Source organism: Oncorhynchus kisutch, linkage group LG9 (genome assembly GCF_002021735.2).
Source record: "Oncorhynchus kisutch isolate 150728-3 linkage group LG9, Okis_V2, whole genome shotgun sequence".
Lineage (NCBI taxonomy): Eukaryota > Metazoa > Chordata > Actinopteri > Salmoniformes > Salmonidae > Oncorhynchus > Oncorhynchus kisutch.
Genome location: NC_034182.2, coordinates 8,779,929 through 8,802,421, shown reverse-complemented (window position 1 = coordinate 8,802,421; position 22,493 = coordinate 8,779,929). Strand labels below are relative to the sequence as shown.

Below are 22,493 nucleotides of genomic sequence, written 5' to 3'. Positions count from 1 at the left end.
TTTGCTATTCTCCTACTGACTAATGGGAGGCGCTGTGCAAGCAACACATTGAACTTGATCCTCCGTAAATTCCCCAAAGAAGAACCAAGTAGCCAATAAACGCTTAGCTAGCTGTGTTATCAACAACAACGAATGCTCGACATTATATCAGTAATATTCAATGTTATTTAAAAAGGTGAATGTCTAACAGGCTAAATCCACAAGCGAACTTTACTTAGCACTGTACATTAGCTGATATAAACACGGGCTAGCCAAATACCGGGTAGGATTGTTTGGCTGCTCACACTAGCTAGCATGTAGCATATACGCTAACATTTAGATTACTTATTTTGTTCGAAAAAGCAGGAAACGAAAGATTGGACATCAGCAGCTGTTCTTGATACAACATGATGGAGTCGTCCACTAAAGGTAATGCTGCTTGGCAGAGGATGGTAAATGGCAATTGCTAGCTAGCCAACTACTGTAACTTTCTAATGCATCTCACCCATCTGTATGCTTAACTCTACGACGTTAATCGGTACGCATTCTCCTCAGTACTGACCCATAACACAGGACTGGTGTCATTAAGGTGTGTGAGAGCGTGTAGTAGAGATATACTCACAGCCCTGGTGATGTTGCAGGAAAAGCCAAGCGAAGGCACCTGAACTCAGAGGAGTGTCGTGAAATTAGTAGGAGACCAGAGGGCAGCCAACCCCTCACACAGCCCCACTCCGTCACTCGTAGGCACAGCAACTCAGACACCTACCGGGGTTTGTACCCCAGAACACCCACAAAGAGAAAGAGAGGTACTGCACATTTGTGTGTCTAGCTTTTTTAAACTCTTGAGACTTGAAGGGATGATGTAGCATTTTGTACACACATCATTTACCTTGTCATCCCCTCCCTTTGCTCCCTCTTCTCATCTTCCCTGGATCTCAGATGCACGTGATGACAAGAAGCAGCAAGGGATCACTAAGTTTTTCCCTGTGATCAGTGTGGTCAAGGTGTTAAGTCCTCAGAAAGCAGCCCTGTCCCAGGGCTCAGGTTCCGTAAAGACAGAGGGACTCAATGGAGAGCTCATCCCCAAAATTGAGACCATTGAGGAGAAGGCACTAGCCACCTCTATGAAGGAGGAACCTGAGGATGAGAAGGTGGACTATCTGGAGGGGCTGACAACAGACATGTTTGGGGACGACAAGGAGTTTGAGCGCTGTTGGTCAGATCCAGACCCAGCCTTAATGAATCATCATGAGGAGGAGGAGGTGGAGGCCCTGCCTGACGCCCTCTACGGCCTCTTGGGAAGCAGCAGGGGCCTGGCCCATCCCCAGGGTCACGTGGACGACCTCCCAGAGGAGGTGCTGATGCTGGTGTTGAGCCTCCTGCCTGCTGAGGACCTCTACTGTAACGTCAGCCTGGTCTGCCAACGCTGGAGGAACATTGTGACCCAGTCACTGGTGAGAGCCTGGGACAGGGGGAGGAAGTTAGGGTTAAAGTTATGAAGATAAGCTAGTGTAAAAATGTTAATAGATGTGCTTTATACATTATTTTGGGTTGTGTCTTTGGGCCCTGTGTGTAGTTTGTGCCCTGGAAGAAGCTGTATTACCGCTACACGAAGAAGGAGATCAACGCCGTGAAGGAGATCAACGCCATCCTGGAAACCCATAGAATCATAAAGGACGACCAGGAGAGCATCCTCCATATAGTCGAGTAAGGACTCTTTACTGTAAACTGTTCCTTTGGGCCATTTCTGTTCATTTCTGATCTATTGCGTGTGTGTTTAAAAAAAAAACTCCAGGTTCATGGCCCAGTATAAGCCCAGTCAGAAGGTGAAGCCTGAGTCAGTGTTACAGAGTGTGAGGACACATTGTCTGTTCCCTCAGGCTGAGGCCTGCATTAAACACCGACTCCCCAAATTGGAGGGTATCGAGGGGGTATGTAGCCACACACACACACACACACACACACACACGGTTGAAACTACTATTATACTTCTGAGCTTATCTGATTGGACTGTGTGTGTGTTTGTCAGGGCCCTAACCCGTGGGCAGCCATGGCCCTGATGCTGGTGCTGTGTGACGGTGTGGGAGATGTTCTGGACCTGGTGGTCTGTCTCAGAGGCTGTCTCCCTTCAGCCAGCGCCATCACGGAGTACCTCAGCGCCATGGCAACCATGCTGCTCGCCATGAGGAGGAACGATATCAACATCAGCAACAGGTCAAGATGGAAGTTATATAGAGATGAAAGATAGATTTGCACAAACAGATGGATAGACAGGCGGACATTGACGGTTCTCCTTCCTCCACTCCAGGTGGCACTACAACATCTTCTATGTCCTTCACCTGATGGAGAATGCCTTGCCCACAGCAATAACCAATCAGAGTGGGTGAGGACTGATATCTTTCTGGAAGGAAGTATTTTGAAGGAATCAGTAATAACCTGAGTCTCATGCCCAGTCCTCTTTCTCCCAGGAGAGCCCAGGTTCAGGTGACCCACGAACAGCAGCAGATCCTCAACCACGACATCCATAGAGACCACGTGGTCAAGATCATGGCCTTCGCAGGTACCGCCAGACCACTACTAACAACATCATGCCACAGCTGTGTTTTTACAGAAAACAAGTTAGATATAGAGTTGGTACTTTTGCTAGCATTTCCTGAATTGTTGCTAGAGGGCACCCTCTCCATGTCAGTTCAGCTCAGTCTGGTTCATCAGTTCAGGATGAGAGTACTCTTTCTATATTGTGACAATTGCAGAGTAGTTCAAGTTGATACACACACACACACACGAATGGTCCACCCCACTTCACAAAAAAAGCCCACATTGTGAGCTGTTGATTGTGCCCTATGTGTGAATGTTCCTGCTGTGATGTAGTGTAGGGGTTAAAGGTTGTTGTCTTCCAGGCACAGGGAAGACCACCACCCTGATTCGGTATGCCCAGCAGAGGCCACACCACCACTTCCTCTACATGGCCTTCAACAAGTCTGTGGCTACCCAGGCCCAGCGCTGTTTCCCCAGCAATGTGGACTGCAGGACGGTCCACTCCATGGCCTTTGGGGCCGTCGGAAAGAGGTCTGCTTATCTGTCGGTCTAGAACAGTTTCTTTCCGTATGTCTTGTTGTCGTCAGTCTTTCAGTAAAGCCGTTCAATCAGTCACCCAGTCTCCTCTCTCTCCCAGGTACCAGGAGCTAAAGAAGTTGTCTAGTAACGTGAAGCCCTTCTCTGTGGCCTGGGTGCTGCCTAAGGGCAGCGGGGGCTTTGTCAACGCCAAGGTGGTCACCCTGACCCTCAATGCCTACATGGCCTCGGCCGACACACACATCACCCCCAACCACGTCCCAAACACGTACAAAAACACACATGGCAAAATGACCGTGCCTGACTGCAATGCAAAAAGGGTAAGTGTTATACCCAAATCCACAAACACCTCTTCTCCCAAAGAAACATCCCCCACACACACATTCACACACCAGAACACAAACTTCTCCTCCATTTTGGTCCGATAATCACACAAACATGCCACACACCGGTCATCTCCACAATTGAACAAACTGGCCTTTATTTTTCAGATGTTTGCGAGGGATGCCCAGAGGATCTGGGACAAAATGGTTGCCTTAGAAGAGACCAGGGAGTACGCACACCACATGACCCACGATGGTAAGCCCAAAAACGATCTGTTTGCTTATTCACTCCATAATAATATGTCAGTGTCTTAGGATTGGGTCCTTACTGAATGTCTTTCAGGGTATCTGAAGCTGTGGCAGCTGCAGAGGCCGACACTGGACAAGTATGATGTCATCTTTATAGACGAGGCACAGGACTGTACTCCAGGTACACGACTCAACTACACCACTGTACCACACCTGGACCAAACCTGGGTCTACATTACACCTGCACCAGGCACCACTCACCTGATAGCATGTCTGTTAGCAGGTCCGTGATAAGTGTGTGTATGTGTGTGTCTTAGCCATCATGGACATCATGCTACCTCAGCACTGTGGGAAGATCCTGGTGGGAGACCCTCATCAGCAGATCTATACCTTCAGAGGAGCAGTCAATGCCCTGAACCTGGTGGAACACACACACCTCTACTACCTCACCCAGGTACACACACTTCTCCCTCACTCAGGTATATACTCACTACACAAAAGCTCAGTGTGTGTATTGAATAGGTATTCTTTCTCTTCTCAGAGCTTTCGGTTTGGTTCGGAGATTGCCTATATTGGAGCCACGATTCTCCAAGTGTGTAAGAAAGTGAAGAAGATTCTGGTAGGAGGAAAACAAGACGGTGAGTGAAGGAACACAGGACTCTGACAGTTAAAGGCCTGGTGCAGTCAAATCTGTTTTCCTGTGTTTTGTAACATATTGTACAACAAACAGCTGATATTTTACAGTTAACATTGTAAAAGTGACAATTTTTTAAAGTCAGTGTTATTTCCTGGCCCACTATACTATGTTAACGTGGGTCGTACTGGGGTATGGATTAAAAAATTCCTCAATCTGCCATTGGCACCCATTTCAAATTATCCCCAAGGTTGCCTAGTCCAATCTTGTTAATTCTCTAAATTAAATGGCATGTCTGTTTTCTCATTAGCTGGGAATGTTGTTTGAAATGTCCAATGCAACATACTTTGGTGATATCGTTATCAACCTACTGCATAACCCCTTTTAAAATATAAAAATGTTCTATTAGCATGCTAAAACTCATTAAAACAGACTGGTAGAAGAGCTAGCATGGCTAGCCATCGCTAGCATTCACTGGTTGAAGTTTAAGTAACCCTTGATTGTAATGGAGTTGACTGGTGACTTACATGAATATAGTAGCTAGTTTATTAGGTACACCCATCTAGTACCTGGTCGGACCCCCCTTTACATCCAGAACGACCTGAATTCTCTGGGGCGTGGAAACATTGCTCACTTGGTATCAAGGGACCTAACGTATGCAAGGAAAGCATTCCCCACACCATTATACCACCGCCACCAACCTGTACTGTTGATACCAGACACTATGGGGCCATGGACACAAATCCTGACTCAGCCATCAGCATGACACAACAGGAACCTGGATTCGTCAGACCAGGCAAATGTTTTGTTTTTTTTTGTTAAAAAAAAAAGAAATCCCACTCAATTGTCTACTGTTGGTGATTGCGTGCCCACTAAAGCCACTTCTTGTTTCTGAGATACTGGAACCGAAACGCCTGGCACCGACGATCATACCACGCTCAAAGTCTCTTAGGTCACTCGTTTTGCAGATTCTATTCTCTGAATTCCGCAATGACTTGTCTGCCTGTTTTATGTAGCAATCCAAGGACACTAATCTCACTGTCTGTAGGAGTGAACCATTTTTGTGAACGAGGTGGTGTACCTAATAAACTGGCCAAATAGTATATGATTCACAACATTTGGACAGGAGCTATAATCCAAATTTAAACTATGTGTGTCCATATTGCTTGATTTCAGGCTTGGCTGCACAGCTTTCAATGGGGAAAGATTGCTACTGTGATTTTTGTTGATAATGTCACTTTCCCGGGTGGAGTTTTGGCTTGCCTGGTAACATCACCAGGCCGTATATATTAATATAATAACAAATAGAGTTCCAAACCTCTCGGCTAATAACAGCTACTTTCAGATTAAATATCCCTCCCATTAGACCACTCCGCTCGGGGGATTGATCCACTCTGTGGTTAATGCACCGCTTTGGTGCCCTTCCCTCCCAACTCAGACAGCAACATTCCTGCTTGAAAAATAGTTATTTGCTTAAAAGGTATGTTTCTTTGTGACCATTTTAATGTAAAACTATGACAGTAAAGGACTTCATGATTACCCAGAAATTATATATAAGAACGGCTGCACTGGGCCTTTTGAAGGTTGACTCAGCAAAATTACGTTGCGTTTAGCAAGATGAATGACTTCGCTCTCACACCATCACACAGCATTTTCACATGGGTTAAATTTTTGCTCTTAGAGCGTGTAGGTATGGGACCAAAACAAAGGAGTTTATCCTCACGCTTTATCGCTCTTAGTTGTCACTGAAAGTGACCCACTATGTTGTTTACTTTGTCCACCTACTTCATATTTCTCGGTCTAAAGTAGATTTTCTGAATTGTGTAAACATACCGGTAAAATATCCATGGTGTTCCATGACGACTATGCTCTTATTTGTTTATTTGGTTCTGATTAGATCAGTTTGTTGTAAAGGGAAGATTACAGAATTAGGTTGCTATTCAACATTGTGATTTGTTTCATCCTTCAAACAGTCCCAATACGACATCACTTTACATTTCTATTTTGGGAGAATTGTATATTTTACTTGACCGAAGATATGTCGGAAAAGTGACCTAAAGGGGAGCACTACACGAGGGGTGAAGCCACTGTCCACATAAGACGGTGAAGACCGACATCATATCGATGAGTAATACAAAATTAAAACAAAAAAATGTTGGTCACTAAGCTAAACATTTTTTAGTCACTTATACAGGGGTGGCAGGTAGCCTAGTGGTTAGTGTTGGGCAAGTAACCGAAAAGTTGCTGGATCGAATCCCCTAGCTGACAAGGTAAAGAAAAAAATATGGCTTTCTGCCTCTAAACAAGGCACTGTAACCCCGGTAGGCCGTCATTGTAAATTTGTTCTTAACTTGCCTCGTTAAATAAAGGTTGAATTTAAATAAAAAGAAATACAGCTCGTAAGCTTTTAGAATAGCTCCTTTTACACCCCTGATTTACCCCTACCAGCAGCCTTGAAACAACTTATAAGCAGTTCAGCACATCAGTATTTCGCCTACTGTTAAACAAAATCAAGATAAACCTTCACCGTCACAGTAGATATTAAACGTCTTTAACCAAACCGGCTAAAACTCTTGTTGGCAGATGGTAGCTATAGCTATCCACATGCTAACCTGAGTGCTACCACTAGCAGCAGTCAATCTAGATATAATGGCTAACACAAACATTAGCTACCATGAAATCCTGCAGGTAATATCGTGAAATAAAGGTCGGGCAGTTCAACAAAATTAGAGGCATACCTTGAAATAAACAATTACATCAGATTGGTTTTTTACATTTTTTCCCCCCTGTAAAACGTCCAGTATTCTGTTGGAGTTGTTGTAGCTTGCTTGCTAGATAACGTTAGCGAGCTTATTCCATCCCCAAACACCATGCTATATACGTGTAAGTGGGCCAGTTTGTTTTTTGCATGGCCTGGTGCACTTAGCCGGCTAGCATTGTTTTTTTTATCACTCTTCCACTGTTGGTAGCAATCGTTGAGGGGGAAATTGAGCCCCGCATATGACTGAAGCACCAGGTGTTCCCCTGGCCCAGTCTGCCCGCCTTATCCTCACGAGCCGGTTTCTTCCCATCTTCTCGCATTTTGACAAAACGTGCATGCCGATAAACAGCGGTTGTAGTTCACTGCCACCACCACCAGGCTGTTCCATTCGTGACATCAGAGATGCATATATTGTTGGTATGAGTTTTTGATCAATGTAATTCAAATGGAGAAAATAGTTGTGTGTGTATTGTAATGACCGGACTAGATCATAAAGGTACAATTGTCCAGAAGAGGCTGAGTTTACGAATTGACATTTTATTAACCCAACTTTACACAGGCTACTGTTTGGCCGTAGCCCATGCCAAATAAATGAACGATGCCCCAAGTTGGTCACGGTTGGTTTGTGGGGCATCTGCCTTTTTCCTTAGGGGGCTGTAGACCCAGACCAGCTCCCATCATAGTTCCTCTTCTGCCTCATAACTGCATTCACCAGCTGCTCTCTGGCGAAGGTGTGGGCTGTCTCCAGGCCTATCCAGGAGCCGACCAAACGCCATCTCCGCAGGGGTGCGGATCTCTCTACCCAGCATGAGGAGGACAGGCGTGCAGGAGGTGGAGTCTTGGACAGCGGAGCGGCATGCCATGAGGACCATAGGCAGGTGCTTGTCTCAGTCACGCTGGTGTTTGGCAGAGACGATGGCGAGCTGCTGTCCAAGCGTTTTGTTGAAGCGCTCCACAAGGCCGTCACTTTGAGGATGGAGAAGAGTAGTGCGGGTTTTGTGCATACCCAGCCTCTCACACATGGTGGCGAACACACGCTGTGGATGGACTCTGCAGCTCCAAAACTGCTGAACATCCCCGCGGTCAGGGTGTCGACGATGGTCTCTGCCTCCTGGTCAGGCAGAGCATAAGCCTCGGGCCATTTTTTGTAAAATAGTTCATGGCCGTGAGCACCCAGCGGTTTCCACTGTCTGTGGTGGGGAACGGCCCAACTACATCCACTCCCACCCTCTCCATGGGAGCCCCCACCGGGAGCTGTTGGAGCTGAGCATGGGAGCGGCCTGGGGGGCCCTTCCTCGCTGTGCAGTTGTCACAGCGGCGCAAAAGTCCTCTACATCCCTCTTGTGCTGCCCCCAGTAAAAGCCCTGACGGAGGCGGCGGAGTGTTTTTGTGACCCCATAGTGTCCAGTCCCCACCCCCCCCATGAGTACTCTGGAGCACAGCCTCCCACAATACTTTTGGGACCACCACCTGCCACTTCTCCTCTCCCGTAGCTGACTTCTTCCATGCCTGCTGTAGCACGCCATCAGCCAGCCGCAGTCTCTCAAACTTTGACCACAACACTGGTTGCGGGTGAGAGCGCTGTCACCTCTTCCCGTGGTGGCCTCACCTGCGCCTCTACCCACGTAGCACTGGCTGTAGGTTTGTGTCCCGTCCCTGCTGCTGCTGCCCCCATTCAGCCACGTCGACAGTCTGCAGCTCACAGCAGACAGGCCCGCTCGCCCGACACAGTGGCACAGACCCCCTCCTCTGCACACAGCGCTCTCTCCCGTCCCTCCTCCTCTCTGCTCATGGTGGCGGCAGACGTCTGCAGTACAGGGCCAACGGGACATAGCGTTGGAGTGGCATGCCCCTGCCCTGTGCACCACACAGCTGAAGCTCCTCCAACCAGCGAGCCACCTGCCCCTCTGGCTCTCTGAAAGACATGAGCCACTGGAGAGCAGAGTGGTCAGTCCTTACAGTAAAGGGCTGGCCACCCAGGTAGTACTTGAAGTGTTTGACGGAAGGCACAACAGCAAGGAGCTCCCGCCGGGTGACACAGTAGCTCATGTGACACAGTAGCTCACAGTAGCTCACAGGAGCTCATGTTTGTCAAATGTTTTGCTGAAGTACGCCACCACTCTCTCCCCCACCTGGGCCAGCACCCCACCCATGCCCACGTTGCTCGCGTCTGTGTCCAGGATAAAGGGCAAAGTGAGGTCAGGGGGTGCGAGCACGGGGGACTCGATCAGGGCACGTTTGAGGGTGTTAAAGACATCGTCACACTCCACTGTCCAAGTGAAGGCCTTGTCCTTCGGCAGCAGGCGGTTCAGGGGAGCAGCGACGATTGAGAAGCTCCGTACAAACCTCCTGTAGTACGAGGCCAGGCCCAGGAGGCTCTTCAGCTGACGCTGGTCAGTGAGGGTTGGCCAGTCTCGGACAGCCCCCACCTTATCCTCCATGGTGCTGATCCCCTCCTTCCCCACTCGGTGGCCCAAGAAGGACACCTCTCTCCTCATGAATTGGCACTTCTCGGGGTGGAGCTTCAGACCTGCAGCAGCCTCCCGCTCCAGCACGCGCTGTAGCTCCACCAGGGCTGACTGGATGAAGCTGCCATGGGCCAGGATGTCATTGAGGTATACCAGATACTGCTGTTGGGGGAAGCCATCCAGCACTCTGTCCATCAAACGCTCAAAAGTAGCTGGAGCGTTGCACAGGTCCAGCGACTCATCGATATGGGGTATGAGTCCTTCCTGGTTACCTCATTCAGCCGCCTGTAGTCCGCACAGAACTTCAGCTTGCCCCCCGTCTTAGGAACCATGACGACTGGCCATGGGGCTGTCTGAGGGCTCGATGAAGTATGCCCACTGCATCTCCAACACAGCCTTGTCTGCCGCCTCCTGGCGTGCCAGCGGGATATGGCGGGGACGCGTCTTGGTGGGTCGAGCATCACGTGTGTCGATCTCATGCTGCCCCAGATGAGTCTGACCAACCTCTTCCTTACTTCCTCAGTGCAAAGCTGTCTCTGAATTGAAACAGCAACTGCCACAACCGTTTCTGCTGCTCGGGGTCAAGACGAACACAGTTCCTCCCCCATATCTCCCTCACTGCAGACAGTGTCCTCTCCTCTCCCATCTGGGGTAGCTGGGCTGGTGCTGCCCGGGCTCACGGAGGGATGTGTCGTGGAGGTAGCTGGGGGAATGTAACACACAGATGTGGGGGAGGGGGGGGGCAAGCCATGAGTGTCTGCTGTTTAACTGTTGGAGTTAAGGGTTTGTTGGGTTGAGTGAATGTGACATTAGGGGCTGCCATGGTGACTGCCGCCCCTCCCTGGAAGCTCAGTGTGCCCCCATTTAGGTCTAACCCCAGGATACAAGGCTCCTGCACAGCCGCCACCCACACAGGATAATGCACAGACCTGCCCCCTACTGTCAGAGTCATTATTTCCTTCCCTTTCATGGGTGCCAGCTCACCTGTGACTGTGCGGAGCTGCACAGTTGTGGGTTCACACGGAGTCCAACCTGGCATAATATCCGGCCTCCCCAGGGTTACTGTGGACCCAGTGATCACTAGGGCCGAGCAAGGCCCCCCCCCCCCCCCATAGTGACAGGCACATGATCAAAAGTCCCCAACACAGGTCCGGCCCACCACAACAGGCTCCATCAGCTTGCCCTCGTCTGCTTCTGGGGGAAGAGGAGCCTTGCTTCCCCGTCTGTGCCGGCGGGCTCCTCCTGAAGATGGTGGTTGGGACAGAAAGCCAGGGGTCCGCACTACCTGGTCTATGCGGACCCCGTGCCGTTTCCCTGAGCTCTGGGGGACATGTGGCAAACCTGGCACAGATGGCCTGGCTGGCTACAACCGCAGCAGACCCTGGGACCAGGGCGTGTGTTTCGTGCCGCCTGTAGTGACACAGCACTAATGAGTTCTGTCGTACAGGCTTTTCCGGCTCTGGGCTGCTCTGCCCCCCAGCCCACACCAGCTCCCTCTCCAAGGCTATCTGCAATGACTCAGGACGAGCCAGCTGGGTAGGTACCGCGCAGCTCCGTAGGAGAGACCAGTATGAACTGGTCCTGTGCTAGCTCGCTCTGAACGGAGGGGGGCATGTGAGCCTATGCCCGCCGAGAGAGGCTCTCAATGTCATTAGCTAGCACCCGTAGAGGCTCTCCAGGCTGCCTGCGTCTATTACTCAGTTTGGAGCGCAGCAGCCCGGGCTGTACATACTGTCCATAGCGCCTCCTCAGTGCTCCCACTAAAGCACCATAATCACGTCTGTCCTCGGGGCTAATCAATATCAAACAGGCCAGAGCTTCATCCGTGAGGCATAAAGCCAACTGCAGTGCCCTATCCTCATTCGACCACCCCCTAAAATGAGCTAACAGTTCAAACTGAGCATGAAAAGCTTCCCAATCCGCCTTACCGGAATACTTCGAGGTCTTAACTGATACGGACGCAACCGGGAACTGGGCGCCGGCATTTTTGTTTGTTTACATCCTGAGCCCCAGATTCCTTTTCCCGCTGCGTCGACGTCACCCCCTAGTCCGCCCACCAGAATCCGCGTGAAGCAGTCAACAAAGCCCTCGTGCCCGCTTCAGCCGCCATCACTCTAACGTCCTCCCTCAAGCGGCCTCTGGGCTCCGACGTCCTGGCAACCTCCTAGGCCAGATCCTCCGACGTCCATGCACATGCACTTCCTTGGCCGTAATCGTCCCCTACCTCCACCTTCACTTTCGGATTCCCTCCAAGCATTTTCAACCCCCGTTCTCACCTATGGTAGCTAGCCACAGAAGTCAGCTAGCTAGCTGGCTAACTTTTATCACGTTTTTACTTCTGACCCCAATGTAATGACCGGACTAGATCATAAAAGAACAATTGTCCAGACAGAGGATGAGTTTATGAATTGACGGTTTATTAACCCAACTTTACACAGGCTACTGTTCAAATCAAAGTTTATTTGTCACGTGCGCCGAATACAACAGGTGTAGACCTTATAGTGAAATGCTTATTTACAGGCTCTAACCAATGGTGTGAAAAAAAAGGTGTGTAGGTAAGTAAAGAAATAAAACTGTAAAAAGACATTTGAAAAAAGAGTAGCAAGGCTATATACAGACACCTGTTAGTCAGGCTTATTGAGGTAGTATGTACATGTAGGTATCGTTAAAGTGACTATGCATATATGAACAGAGAGTAGCAGAAGCGTAAAATGAGGGGTTGGCGGGTGGTGGGACACAATGCAGATTGCCCGGTTAGCCAATGTGCAGGAGCACTGGTTGGTCGGTCCAATTTCAGTAGTATTTTCATGAATGTATAGTTAGTGACTATGCATATAAGATAAACAGAGAGTAGAGAGAACAGTCTATGACTGGGGTGGCTGGGGTCCTTGTCAATTTTAAGGGCCTTCCTCTGACACCGCCTGGTGTAGAGGTCCTGGATGGCAGGCAGCTGGGCCGTACGCACTACCCTCAGGACCCATGCCAACAAAATCTTTTTAGTTTCCTGAGGGGGAATAGGCTTTGTCGTGCCCTCTTCACGACTGTCTTGGTGTGTTTGGACCATTCTAGTTTGTTAGTGATGTGGACACCAAGGAATTTGAAGCTCTCAACCTGCTCCACTACAGCCCCGTCGATGAGAATGGGGACGTGCTCGGTGCTCCATTTCCTGTAGTCCACAATCATCACCTTAGTCTTGATTACGTTGAGGGATAGGTTGTTATTCTGGCACCACCCGGACAGGTCTCTGACCTCCCCCTATAGGCTGTCTTGTTGGTGATCAGGCCTACCACTGTTGTCGTCAGCCAACTTAATGATGGTGTTGGAGTCGTGCCTGGCCATGCAGTCGTGGGTGAACAGGGAGTACAGGAGGGGACAGAGCACGCACCCCTGGGGAGCTCCAGTGTTGAGGATCAGCGTGGCAGGTGTGTTGCTACCTACCCTCACCACTTGGGGGCGGCCTGTCAGGAAGTCAAGGATCCAGTTGCAGTTACTGTATTACTTACTAGTATTAGACGTACTTGATGACTCAGACCTAATAACCGAGGATAGCTTCATAATATTTTTTGATTTTTATAAAGCATTTGACACAGTAGAGCATAAGTTCCTCTTCCACTCCTTTGAGAGACTTGGCTTTGGATTTTTTCTGTAAGGCTGTTAAGACACTGCAAATGGTAACAGCGCTATCAAATTGAAATATGGCACCTCACCTAGATTTGAGTTAGGACAACCTTGCCTAATTCCTCTCTCTCTCTCTCAACTCTTTTTATTAATCACCCAACTTCTTGCAAATTCTTTAAATAAGAGTCCTGTACAAAGTATTTCCATAGCTGGTAAAGAAATTATTATAAGCCAGCTGGCTGACGATACTACACTTTTTCTGAAAGATGCTAACCAAATTCCCATATCGATCAATGTGATACAATCCTTTTCCAAAGCGTCTGGTCAATATCTTAACATGAATAAATGTGAACTCATGGCTGTCAAAGATTGTGTGACCCCTTCATATTATGATATTCCAGTAAAAGAAGAACTTACATATTTAGGCATAACCATTACAAAGGATCAGAAGTCTAGAGACTTATCTTTAAAAGGTAGAGTCCTAATAACCAAGGCTGAAGGTATCTCTAGACTAACATATGGCGCTCTATCTTTATATCTTGACAGTAAAATAAGCAAGGAGATAGACCAGATGCTTTTCAACTTTCTGTGGAGAAGCCGTACACATTACATTAGGAAAACTGTTGTAATGAACAATTATGAGAATGGTGGGCCGAATTTTCTGGACTTTACTACCTTAAATAATACTTTCTAAGATCAACTGGATAAAATAATTCCTAAGAAGACCCGCTTCTATCTGGAATTTTATTCCTCATTTTATTCCTCGTCTTCTCTACTCATGTTGTTTGAAGATGAAACGTGGCCGGGTCTTTCAGCATGACAATGATCCCAAACACACCGCCCGGGCAACGAAGGAGTGGCTTCGTAAGAAGCATTTCAAGGTCCTGGAGTGGCCTAGCCAGTCTCCAGATCTCAACCCCATAGAAAATCTTTGGAGGGAGTTGAAAGTCCGTGTTGCCCAGCAACAGCCCCAAAACATCACTGCTCTAGAGGAGATCTGCGTGGAGGAATGGGCCAAAATGCCAGCAACAGTGTGTGAAAACCTTGTGAAGACTTACAGAAAACGTTTGACCTCTGTCATTGCCAACAAAGGGTATATAACAAAGTATTGAGAAACTTTTGTTATTGACCAAATACTTATTTTCCACCATAATTTGCAAATAAATTCATTAAAAATCCTACAATGTCATTTTCTGGATTTTTTTCTTCTCATTTTGTCTGTCATAGTTGAAGTGTACCTATGATGAAAATTACAGGCCTCTCATCTTTTTAAGTGGGAGAAATTGCACAATTGGTGGCTGACTAAATACTTTTTTGCCCCACTGTATACTTGTTACCTCATGTACTTTCTATATTGATTTGTTGTTAATAAACAATACAATTTTAAACATACAGCTGCTGTGCGGTTCATGTGTATATATATATATATATATATATATATATATATATATATATATATATATATATATATATATATATATATATATATATATATATTTATTTATATATATTATATATATATATTACATTTTTGCATAAAGACTGTTTTGGATGGAATATCATCAATCTACGTTGTTAGATTTGTGGAAATATATAGTGCAACCTGCTCTTTAATGTGCATATCTGTCTGTCGATCCACAGGCTGTGTGTGGGGTAAGGCTGTGGACTCGCTGCGTCCCCTGACTACAGGGTTGAGTCCTGGCCGGGGTAAGTTAGCAGTGCTGTCTCGCACTAACGTCTCCGTGTTCGACCAAGCAGTCAGACTCACCGATGCCAACCCCCGCTGTAGGCTGCACATCGTAGGGGTGAGTGTCCATCCACCCCCCCCCCCCACACACACACACACACACGTGTTTGGGTCTTGTGTAAGACATGTATTTTCCACTCCAGGGGGTGGAGAATTTTGGGCTGAAAAGAATCATGGACATTTGGGTTCTGATGCAGCCAGAAAACAACCGCTCTCGAGGTGAGTGGCGCAACACACTGCCCCTTGCCTCAGTTCTGCAATTCTAATACAAGTGAATTACTATGTTGTACTTATGTGACGTCTGTTTTTGGTAACACAGTATCCTGCCTTGGCTCTCTCAATGCTCATTGTTTTATTGGTAGGGTCTTTTGCGTCAATAGGTTTAGCTCTACTCTGCAGTGTAACTAGCTCTCCCTTTTTAAACGTGCTCCCTTCTCCTTCTCTCGCTGTTCTCTAGGCATCAAGGACAGCTTCATCCGTAGGTTCACCCAGCAGAGTCTGGGGGGCTACTTTGGACTGAAGAGTTACGCTAAAAAAACAGAGGACCGTGAGTTGGAGGGCAAACTCTCCATGGTGGAGAAATACAACAGCCGCATCCCTGAGCTGGTGGAACGCATCTACGGCTGCACAGAGAGACAGGCCCAAAACGCAGGTACACACAGTTACATACTGTACAGACACATATGCACACAGGTACATACTACACACACACACACACTCACCACTGTACAGACACAGAGTTATGAATTGCTGTATTTGTATTAGAGTCTGATCTTTCTCATTTGTATCATCCCTCCCCTGCTGTCTCTCTTTTATCTCTTAGATTTTATCCTGGGGACAGTCCATAAGTCAAAGGGTCTGGAGTTTGACACGGTGGTGATCACTGATGACTTTGCTAAGGTCCCCTGTGCCGCCCACAACTTACCTAGACTTTCCAGCTGCTCAGGAGGTGTGTGTGTGTGTGTGCAATTAGGCAGTTGGAAAACCATATTCAAATACCAACTCTTACCTAAGGCCAATGACTGTTTGCATTGGTCTACGGCCTACGCCAAATCAGAACATTGGTTAATGTATGTTAGTGTCTGACTCCACTGTTTTCTCCCTTGTCCTCTAGGTGACGTCCCAGACGATGAGTGGAACCTGCTGTATGTGGCGGTGACTCGGGCCAAGAGCTCTCTGGTCATCACCAAGAACATCACCAACATCCTCACACTGGCTGGGGTGAGAGCACTGATCACTGGAGGCTGGTGAGTGGACGACGGCTCATAATAATGGCTGGAATGGTATTAAACACATGGAAACCATGTTTGATTCCATTCAGGCCATTATTATGAGTCGTCCTCCCCTCAGCAACCTCCTCTGGCACTGACCCCCTCCACTACACTCATCCCTCTTCACTTCTCTCTCTCTATTCTTCTACTCCACCCCCTCTACCCCTCCATGATCCTCTCCATAATTTCTCTAACACTCCTTCGCTCTACTTAACTCTCCTATTCCCAGTCTTTCTTTCTGTCTTGTATGTGTGTTATTTCTCAAGCACCTTCTCAGAGAAATGTACAAGCTGTTCATTGAAGCAGGATGTTGTGGCAAGGTAATTCTGAGAAAGCCTCATTCCTCTTTGGGTGACATTTATGTGGCGCAAATGAGCACGTAACTGTGCAAGTGAATGTGTTCCAATTGAATTTGTGTTCTGTGAAAGCCTCCTCCCATAGCCTGGTGGTAACTCCTCCCATGGTTAATAACCCTTTAACTTTCTGTTGTTCCCCAGGAGTACTTCCTGAGGACAGAGTTGACCAGCGCCCTGCTGACCGAGGGCCAGCCCCCATGCTGCTCCGTGCGGGAGTGTCATAACCACATCACGCCCGTCTGGCCCCTCGCCATGTGCAAGCTGCCACTCCAATACGTAAGGCCCCACTTCCTCCTCCCTACCACCATACCACATTCTGATTTGCAATGTCTCTCAACCAGACCTGATAATTTCAGACAGGTGTGGGTACAGAAGTTCTAAAAGAATGGCCCATATTCCACCAACAGCTAACCAGTCAGACCTGTTAGCTGACTGTAGCAGTTGTAGTTGAGATGGTGAACTCCTGCTTATTCACAAAGTTTGTGTATCAGATTTGAAGGTAAGACCCAGATGCAGACTGTGTCGAAGTGACACTGTCTATTACAGCACAGGGCAGGCAAACGACAGGTCAAGGCAGGCAGGGGTCGATAGCCAGAGTAGTGTGGGAAAGGTACAAGACTTCAGGAGTCGGGTCAAGCACAGGTCGGTAATCCAGAGTTGGGTCAAAGGTGCAGGCAGAATGGTCAGGCAGGCGGGCTCAGATGGGTCAGGCAAGGGTCAAAACCAGGAGGGTGACAAAAAGAGAGTGGGGAAAAGCAGGAGATGAGACCAACGCTGGTGAACTTGGCAAACAAGATGAAAAGAGGACACAGGCACACAGGGGATAATGGGAAAGATGGAAACAGGAGACAAAGGGCTGTGAGACATGGGTTTAACTCTGGACACATGAAAGGTGGGATGTATATGAAGGGTACTGGGCAACAGAAGACAAACAGCAGATGGGCTAATAATTTTGGAGATGGGAAATGGCCCTATAAACCGGGGGGAGAGTTTGCGGGATTCAACCCGGAGGGGCAGATCCCGGGTGGATAGCCATACCTGAGACGATAAACTGGGGAGCCGTGGTCCAATGGTGATCTGCTTGTCGTCGATACCTGGAGGTGGTCTTGAGGGCCAACTGGGCTCTCTTCCAGGTACGACGATCCTGGCGGACTAACATCTGGGCAGAGGGAATGATGATCTCTTCCTCCTGCTTTGGGAAAAGCGGGGGCTGATTCCAGGGAAAGGTGTTGCGGGTGTATTCGACCCACCCCAGCTGCTGGCTCCAGGAGGTGGGGTTGGCGGAGACCAGGCAGCGTATAGTAGTCTCCAGATCCTGGTTGGCTCGCTCCGTCTGGCTGTTGGACTGGGGGTGGAATCCGGAGGACAGGCTGGCCAATGACCCAGTGATGGTGCAGAAAGCCTTCCAGAACTGAGGGCCCCGGTCAGAGACCATGTCGACCGGTAGTCCATGTATCCGGAAGACGTGCTGCACCATGAGCTGTGCCTTCTCCTTGGCAGAGGGTAGTTTAGGGAGAGGAATGAAGTGGGCGGCTTTGGAAAACAGATCCACCACAGTCAGGATGGCAGTGATGCCATCAGATGGGGGATGACCCGTGACAAAGTCCAGGGAGATGTGGGACCAGGGACGTGAGGGACAGGCAGAGGTTGGAGGAGACCAGCCGGAGCTTGTCGGAGTCTTGTTTTGTGCACCGTGCAAGCGGCGACAAATGCGGAGACTTCGGGGACCATGGTGGGCCACCAAAAGCCAGGGTCCGGCAGGAGCCCAGGTGGCAGGCAAGAACATCTGGTTATCTGGGGCCAATCCACCACCGTTCACCTTCCTGGAATCCATCTGAACACACCCAGCGGCGATGATGTGCCTCAAAATGGAACCCTCACTTCTCTGCCTTAACAAACAGCTGGTTCTCCAGGAGGCGTTGAAGAACCTGTCGGACGTGGAGCACATGTTTTTGGGGGGAGCGGGAGAAGACGAGGATGTCATCAATGAAGACGAACCGGTTCAACATGTCGTGGAGAACATCATTTACCTGAGCCTGGAACACAGCAGGGGTGTTGGTGTGGCCAAATGGCATGACCAAATACTCGTAGTGGCCTCTGGTCGTGTTGCTGGTAGTCTTCCACTCATCCCTCTCCCCTATCTGCACAAGGTGGTAGGCGTTCCTTAGATTCAGCTTGGAAAACATGGTGGCACCCTGGAGCGGCTCGAAGGCTGAGGAGATGAGTGGTAGCGGTTCTTCACCGTTATGTCATTGAGTAGTCGATGCACGGGCGCAGGGTCTTGTCCTTCTCCACAAAGAAGATCCCTGTGCCAGAGGGAGAGGACGAAGGACACAATAAATCCTGCAGCTAGGAAGTCCCCAATGTAGGCGTCCATACCTTTTGGTCTCCGGTCACGACAGTGTGCACAGTCGTCCCTGGGGTGGAGTAGTACTAGGGAGAAGGTCAATCCTGTAGTCATATGGTCGGTGCAGCGGAAGCGAAGTGGCCCGGGCCTTGTTGAACACCTCCCGAAGGGCCTGGTACTCCGCGGGAATGGCAGAGAGGTCCGGGGCACCGTCCGAGCCCCCAGGAAAACATCCCGGGGCAAGTTGCGCTGACTTCAGACACTGGGCGTGGCAGAACCGGCTCCAGCCCATGATGGCACCAGTCGACCAGTTCATGAGGGGATTGTATCGCTGGAGCCAAGAGAATCCCAATACCGCAGGAATCTTTGGAGACTTGATAAGCAGGAATTGAATAGTCTCGCTGTGATTCCCTGCCACAAACGAAGGTTGATGGGAGTGGTAATATGAGTGACCCAGCCTATAGCGTGCCCGACCAGCGCTCTAACATCCATGGGAATGTTGAGGGGCTGAATGTGGATGTTCAACTCGGAAGCTAGGGTAGCGTCCAAAAAACTTTCATCGGCCCCAGAGTCAATGAGGTCCAGGAGAGATTTAGACTGGTTTCCCCACAGCAGAATGGCATTAACAAGGTGGTGAGCAAGGGAAGCAGGAAAGTTCTCTATATGGTCAACCAGAGTACTCACTCCTACCAGTGTGCCTGGTCTTTTTAAAGGACAAGAGGACACAAAACGACCAACTGTCCTGCAATATAGACAATTCTTCGTGTTGATCCTGTATTGCCGTTCCTCAGGCGATACCCCAGCTCTACCTAGTTGCATAGGATCGGGAAGCGGTCACTCAGCCGTCCTCTGCGACTTTCGGGGAAGGTCGGGAAGCCTCGGGTTCTTTCTGCAACGGAATCGGTGGGGACTTCCGGGATGACTCTGAGGCAAATTGAAATCCCTGGACGTGCGAGTGAAGTTGAATTTCCTCTCCCTCCGTCATTCCCATAGTCGCCAATCGATTCGTATGGTCAAACTGATGAGGGAATCAAGTTCCGTAGGTAACTTCTGAGCTGCAAGTTCGTCCTTGACCACCTCCGAGAAGACGTGCAGGAACATATCGAACAGTTCTTCCTAGTTCCAAGCACTCTCCGCTGCCAACGTTCGGAAATCCACCACATAGTCTGCCACACTGCGGGAGTCCTGCGCAGCTTCTCTCCCTGAGAATGGGACTTCAAAAACCTTCTTCACCTCTCCCATGAACTCCTCCAGACTAACGCATATGGCCGGCTGTTGTTCCCATACAGCAGTAGCCCAGGTAAGAGCCCTCCCAGACATCAGCGTAATAGGCTATCTTGGAGCGATCCGAGAGGAAGGAGGAGGGCTGAAGTTCGAAAATGAGGGCACACTGAGCTAGAAACGTCTGACAGGTGCTCGGCTCTCCATTGAAGCGTTCCGGGGGAGGTAATCGGGGCTCCAGAGAAGGTGGAGTGACCGATGAGATGGCGCTGCTAGCAGCTGGGTTACTGAGGGTCTTTGGGGTTACCACCGTGGTCGGCTGCCTCCCAAACAACCCGCGGAATTGCTCCAGCAAAATGTCCAATGCCCGGTCATGGCGTTCAGGCAACGTTTGAACCCCATCCACAAGGCCTCGAAGCAGTTCCACGTGCCTCCCACTGGTGGCTCCTTGGGAGGAGATGGCATCACGCAGCTGGCCCAGGTCTGCTGCTTCAGTCAGTGTCAGTGCCAGTTCGTACTATCAGGTTTGAAGGTAAGACCCAGATGCAGACTGTGTCGAAGTAACAATTTTAATTACAGCAACGGCAGGCAAACAACATGTCAAGGCATGCAGGGGTTTGATTAGCAGAGTAGTGGGGCAAAGGTACAGGACGGCAGGCTCAGGGTCAGGCAAATTGGTCAGGCAGGCGGGCTCAGAGACAGGACAAGCAAGGCTCAAAACCAGGAGGGTGAGGAAAAGAGAGACTGGGAAAAGCAGGAGCTGAGACGACAAATGCTGGTAGACTTAACAAGATGAACTGGCAACGGACAGAACACACAGGGGATAATGGGGAAGATGGGTGACACCTGAAGAGGGGGGGTGGAGACAATCACAAAGACCGGTGAAACGGATGAGGGTGTGACATTGTGTGTGACTAACTTGACTCTCTGTGTGTTGTAGATGGATAGTGCAGACGATGGAGGTCCTATGTGTGGGGCGTGTGTGTTGCAGCGTGTCGGCCCCACGGCCAGTCTCCTAGCCTCCCCAGAACTGCTCAAGGTCCTGCCAGTGACCGAGGAGCGCCTGAACCTGCCCATCAACTACGCTTTACTGATGGCTCTCTTCTGAGGGGACACGCTCACGTACACATGCAAACTCAACATGCTGCTTGAACTGTTCTGAAAACACACCCACACAACATGAGAGATGGACCTCTCCACTGATGTTGTCTTGGGGGAAAAATCAGTCTGCGTAATAGGCATTTGAACTATCCAATTATGGACCAGAAGGTAACAGTGTGGGGCAGAGTTATTACTCAGCCAATCTCCTAGCACCTAGAGACACTGACAACGTGGTACCCTTGATGATGATTGGCCTAGAGCTGCCCCCCATGATCTCTGTTAGTCTAAAGGTGTGTTCCTTGCTGATTTGGATAAATGTTTGGGGCAGAATGGCATTATTGTGATATTGATATGTCTTGCTTTTTAGTGTGGTTATATTTTGCAGCAAAGAAAATGCACAACTTCAGTCCTGTCTTTAATTACGTGTCATTTTCTACTTAACATATAAAACAGATTTTAAAAAGTAATGTCTTTTAAAATGATAACAAAAGAAACATTTGTCTTCAGTTTGAGTACTTTGAGGTTAACAACATAAGCATCATCATAAGTCATGTCCATTGTTTCCATAAAGACACAGTTGCTAATACTCTAATGGAAACGGTAAAGACAAGTTTTTGTGGTTAATTTGGAATGCTATATAAAGTGCAAACTGCCATATGGGATGAGACCTGTGTCTGTGTTCAAAACTGCAATGTTTCATGTCTACATTTTTTTTCCCTGTGTTTGTATCAGATTGTACAACAGCTGATATTTTACAGTTAAAATTTTTACAAGTGGCAATTCTTTAAAGTCGGTGTTATTTCCTGGCCCTCTATGTTAACATGGATCGTACTGGGGTACGGATTTAAAAATTCCTCAATCTGCCATTGGCACCCATTCAAATGATCCCTAAGGTTGCCTAGTCCAATCTTGTTCATTCTCTAAATTAAATGCCATGTTTTCTCATTAGCTGGGAATGTTGTTTGAAATGTCCAATGCAACATACTTTGGTGATATCGTTATCAACCTACTGCATAACCCCTTTTTAAAATATATAAATATTACCATGCTAAAACTCATTAAAACAGACTGGTAGAAGAGCTAGCACAGCTAGCCATCGCTAGCATTCACTGGTTGAAGTTTAAGTAACCTTTGATTGTAATGGAGTTGACTGGTGACTATGACATGAATATACACTTAGTAGCTAGTTTATTAGGTACACCCATCTAGTACCTGGTCGGACCCCCCTTTGTTTCCAGAACAGCCTAAATGTTTTGGGCCGTGGAAACATTGCTCACTTGGTATTAAGGGACCTAACGTGTGCAAGGAAAACATTCCCCAAGCCATTATACCACCGCCACCAG

The 22,493-nt window shown here is 48.6% G+C and overlaps 1 protein-coding gene across 3 annotated transcripts; it reads left to right on the top strand.

Annotated features, from left to right (window-relative positions):
• The first annotated feature begins 77 nt into the window (after nt 1-77).
• Nucleotides 78-22,098, top strand: fbxo18 (F-box DNA helicase 1). 3 transcript variants are annotated; one of them, XM_031831777.1, is made up of 22 exons: nt 78-175; nt 343-408; nt 621-785; nt 919-1,433; nt 1,556-1,686; nt 1,775-1,910; nt 2,009-2,193; nt 2,288-2,362; nt 2,448-2,539; nt 2,880-3,048; nt 3,155-3,374; nt 3,546-3,633; nt 3,721-3,807; nt 3,944-4,080; nt 4,168-4,264; nt 14,749-14,912; nt 14,998-15,073; nt 15,312-15,506; nt 15,678-15,803; nt 15,969-16,075; nt 16,623-16,757; nt 20,990-22,098. In XM_031831777.1, the coding sequence occupies exons 2-22, from the start codon at nt 387-389 to the stop codon at nt 21,155-21,157; spliced, it is 3,090 nt and encodes a 1,029-aa protein (XP_031687637.1). In that variant the 5' UTR covers nt 78-175; nt 343-386; the 3' UTR covers nt 21,158-22,098. The 3 variants fall into 3 exon arrangements, 2 of the variants coding, with proteins under 2 accessions (XP_031687637.1, XP_031687638.1); XM_031831778.1 differs by having other exon boundaries at nt 114-175; nt 346-408; XR_004210986.1 differs by having other exon boundaries at nt 83-408; nt 15,969-16,101.
• Nucleotides 22,099-22,493: the final 395 nt, after the last annotated feature.

Coding starts and splice junctions, on each gene's coding strand:
- fbxo18 (XM_031831777.1), top strand. CDS start 387: ATGATGGAGTCGTCCACTAAAG. Junction 2,363..2,447: donor GCAATAACCAATCAGAGTGG/GTGAGGACTGAT, acceptor TCTTTCTCCCAG/GAGAGCCCAGGTTCAGGTGA. Junction 2,540..2,879: donor CAAGATCATGGCCTTCGCAG/GTACCGCCAGAC, acceptor GTTGTCTTCCAG/GCACAGGGAAGACCACCACC.